Raw genomic sequence first — 4,084 nt, forward strand, 5'->3', positions numbered from 1 at the left:
TCCTTTGCCGTCCCCGTCTTCTTTGACCTTCAATCTTTCCCAGCATCAGGGTCTTTTCCAGTGAGTGCTCCCTTCTCATTTGGTGGCCAAAGTATTTGAGCTTCAGTTTCATTATCTGGCCTTCCAGGGAACAGTCAGGGTTGATTTCTTTGAGGATTGACTGATTTGTTCTTCTTGCAGTCCAAGGGACTCTCAAGAGTCTTCTCCAGCACCATAGTTCAAAAGAATCTATTCTTCGGCGCTCGGCCTTCCTTATAGTCCAACTCTCACAGCCATACATGACTACTGGGAATACCATTGCTTTGACCATGCGGACTTTTGTTGGCAGGGTGATGTCTCTACTTTTTATCATGCTGTTTAGGTTCGCCATCGCTTTCCTCCCAAGGAGCAGGCGTCTTTTAATTTCATGGCTGCAGTCACAGTCTGCGGTGATCTGGGATCCCAGGAACGTGAAGTCTGTCACTACTTCCACGACTTCCCCTTCTATTTGCCAAGGAGTGATGGGGCCGGATGCCATGATCTTAGTTTTTTTGATGTTGAGCTTCAAGCCCACTTTTGCGCTCTCCTCTTTTACTCTGAGCAAGAGGCTCTTTAGATCCTTTTCACATGAAGTCTGTCACTACTTCCATGACTTCCCCTTCTATTTGCCAAGGAGTGATGGGGCCGGATGCCATGATCTTAGTTTTTTTGATGTTGAGCTTCAAGCCCACTTTTGCGCTCTCCTCTTTTACTCTGAGCAAGAGGCTCTTTAGATCCTTTTCACTTTCAGCCATTAGAGTGGTATCATCTGCATATCTGAGGTTGTTGATCTTTTCCCCAGCAATCTTAATTCCCGCTTGTGATTCATCCAGGCCAGCATTTCGCATGATGTACTCTGCATATATATTAAATAAGCAAGGCGACAATATACATCCTTGGTCAATTTCACACCTGAAGCCGTGGGGGTGCATTTTGACCCACGGCTTCGCCCGATTTCCCCCACAGTTTTGTGAGGATCACGAAACTGCAGAGGAAATCGGGCGAAGCCGCGGTTCAAATGCAGCCCCGCAGCTTCGGGTGTGAAATTGACCAATAGTATCGGGGCAAACGGCGGCGCAACATCAAGGCAGCTCTTGTGCGAAATCAGCCCATATCTGTTACCATGAGGCTGTCCTCCCATTCTACCCACTTGGGGCAGCAAAATGACTTGAGACAGCCCTGCCTTGTAGCTAAGCAGAAGGAAAGAAACATGGCTTGCCTCCCTCCATTTTCCACTTCCCTCTGCTGCCCCACCAGCCACAGTCAGGACACTCATCTGGAGCTTCCTTCTAGATCTCGTTGTATTTCTTCCCACAACAGGCATTACTCCTAGTACAATAATAAAACAAATTATAAATCCTAAGGTAATAATACCTCAGTGAACGCTGTTATAAGGAACGAAAATTATTCAGGAGACCAATATTGCAGATTGGACACCATAACTGTTTTGCTTTGGCAGTGAGGCTTCTTTACAGACTTTGGTCCCAATCCAGAGAAAACAAATAATGCTTAAATGAATGACAAATAATGTGCCCCATTATTTCAATTATTTCAGTGTCTATGTGACTGGATCAGAATCCCTCTCATCTGGATTTTGGTAGGTAATGAAATCAAATAGGCTTTAATAGTTGAATGACACCAGGTTTAAAACCAGAGAAAGCAAGATCAACATAGGCTAGTTTTTGAAGGCCTTTATCAACTGCATCACAAGCAACCAGGCAAAGGAGAGACCAATGGGATTGTTTTGTAGGAAAGATTGCAACCCAACAAGGTAGGACTCAAAACAAAACAAAAAGTACTGTTTTTAGCAGTTGTATCATGGGGGAATGAAGATTTATTTATACAGTGCTAGTTCCTGATAGAATACAGAAAAAAGAATAAAAAATAGGTTTATACTCACAAATTTGTCATCCAGTCTTGGTAAGACTCCACACCACAGCACTGCAGACCTGACTGAATTTCATTCATAATGAATTGGAGATCTGCATCATCTTGGTACCGTAGCACTGCCACCATCAGTGAATCTCGCAAGGAGGCCTTGATTTGATGTCTCAGAGAAAAGAGTATGATTGCACCCAAGACTTCCATGATCACAAAGATGATGATTCCTCCATTCAAAAGCTTCAAGAGTCGGGTGTTTTCAAAAAGGGCCCCCATACAACCCAGCAGAGACATTGTGCTGGCTACTAGACCCGCTAATACAAAAAAGAGCATTGGGTCGCTACCCAAATAGGTTATCCGCTCGCTCGCCAGGGACTCCTTGTGAAAAAGACCCCAGATCCCTATGGCCAAAATGAACAACCCTGCCATGAAGAAAACCATGTTCCAAAAGAAGTTCAAATATTTCACACAGCTGCTAAGGGAGTTCAGTGAGCGATAAGAAGGCTTTCGAACATGCCATGGTATTGCCTGCTTCCTAGGTGAGCCAGTTTCTCCTTCTCTGGTAGAATTTGGTGACAAACTCTGTGCATTAGATGGACAAAATATATCCACTCTGTTTCTCTGATCAGCAGAGGAAAGAAGTAGAGAGTGAAGACAGTCAGAGATGTGGTGACAAAGAGTACCGTGTATATTATTTCATCCCCTGCTGTACTGCTGTACACATGCATAGGGCAGAGAGTACTAGATAGGGCAGAAGAGAGTTTTTTAAAAACTACACTCTAAGAATGTTCCCCATCTGTTGTGGCTACAATGTCAACAAAGACTTCTTTATCCATGCCTCCACCTCAAGCAAGCAAGAGGAGGCAGGAGCACGGTGTGTACATATGGTAGTAACAACAGATTTTCCAATCCATAATAAAAGCAGCTCTCCCCATTAAAGATGGCAACAGCCACATGAAGGAAAAAGGAAAGCTGCCTTTGATCTTGGCAACCTAAAAAGTGTGGTATGTGAGGGCTATTGTAAAAGTGATATTGTTTCTCTCATGTGAAATATCAGTAAAGGACCAATCCAGTAATCAAATTATTAATGTCTAGCCTTATTTTTTTAAGGAATTCTCATGATTTGCCATTCTCACATCACTTCTAAGCACATGTTCTTGGAAGTAAGTTCCAGTGAATTCAGATTTAATTTAAAGTAAAGATACTAAGGATTAGATCCAGGTGGTCAGCCGTGTTGATTTGAAGCAGTAGAACAACAGCAATACTAAGGATTAGTCACTGTCAGTAAAGGTGCAGCAGGTTAGGAAGAATCCTCAGACTCAGAGCCACAGTTGCTTCTGCCCACATGCATAAAGTTTATTTGTACTCCTGCACAGACAGATAATGAACCCCACCCCGCAATAAAGCAACAGCACACCCAGAGAAGAAAGATACAAGGTCTCAAAAGGTAAGGGCAAATCAGAAGGTCAGAACAAACTGCAAATTCAGACTTTTACCTTAGGTAGCAAAGCACTGGTTTCATCTTTTCCCATCTCTCTGCGCTGGAAATGCAGCCCTCGCAAGAGAGGTCTGAAAAATGTTACAAGCTTTTGCCTCATATTTCCCAAGCTGTACTGTGACTAAACTTGAAAGCCTTGTGCACTTTTCCTGGCTAGCCAAGCAAGAAAGTTATGCTTGTGCTTGTCATACCCTGCACAGAGGAGGGGAGCTCCAGGGCAGACCCCAGTCATGCTGGTATCATGTGAGAAATCACATTTTCTGGCTTAAAGACACTGGATCTGTCTTGCTTGCCTTTACTATATCTAGTAGATAATTAGAGGCTGCATGACCACATTACACAATGGAAAACCTCCACTTTGCATTTTTAAAGGTTTTTTTTTCCCTCTGGGCAGAGAACAGGCTGAGAAGGAGGACGTCAGTCAATGGCTTTCCAATCACCTCAGCTACCTCTTAAGAAATTCTAAGTCTAGCCAGAGACAATGGGATGGCCAAACTCTCCCATTTTCCCCCCTTTAAGCAGGAACAGAGATTTGTAGGAATGAAATGCTAGAGAATCTCCAGGAAGAATCTTCAGGAAAAGCCTGACTGGGTCAGTGGGCGGAGAAACAGATATGACAAAAACTCCTTGCAGGAGAAAGGAGCTCTCTCTCTTCAAGTGCTGGGTTCCTGAGAGCATGCAGACCTC

The 4,084-nt window shown here is 43.8% G+C and overlaps 1 protein-coding gene across 1 annotated transcript in view; it reads right to left on the reverse strand.

The window, feature by feature from the left end:
• The window catches only part of TSPAN10 (tetraspanin 10), a 6,244-nt gene extending 2,747 nt beyond the window's left edge, over positions 1-3,497 (reverse strand). The window contains exons 1-2 of the mRNA XM_015408598.1: positions 3,396-3,497; positions 1,919-2,520 (exon numbers count right to left, since the gene is read on the reverse strand). Coding sequence (XP_015264084.1) covers positions 1,919-2,520; positions 3,396-3,497 — 704 coding nt within the window. The remainder of the gene's footprint in view (positions 1-1,918; positions 2,521-3,395) is intronic.
• Between the last annotated feature and the right edge of the window lie 587 nt (positions 3,498-4,084).

Source organism: Gekko japonicus, unplaced genomic scaffold, assembly GCF_001447785.1.
Source record: "Gekko japonicus isolate JY-2015 unplaced genomic scaffold, Gekko_japonicus_V1.1 scaffold57, whole genome shotgun sequence".
Taxonomy (NCBI): Eukaryota; Metazoa; Chordata; class Lepidosauria; order Squamata; family Gekkonidae; genus Gekko; species Gekko japonicus.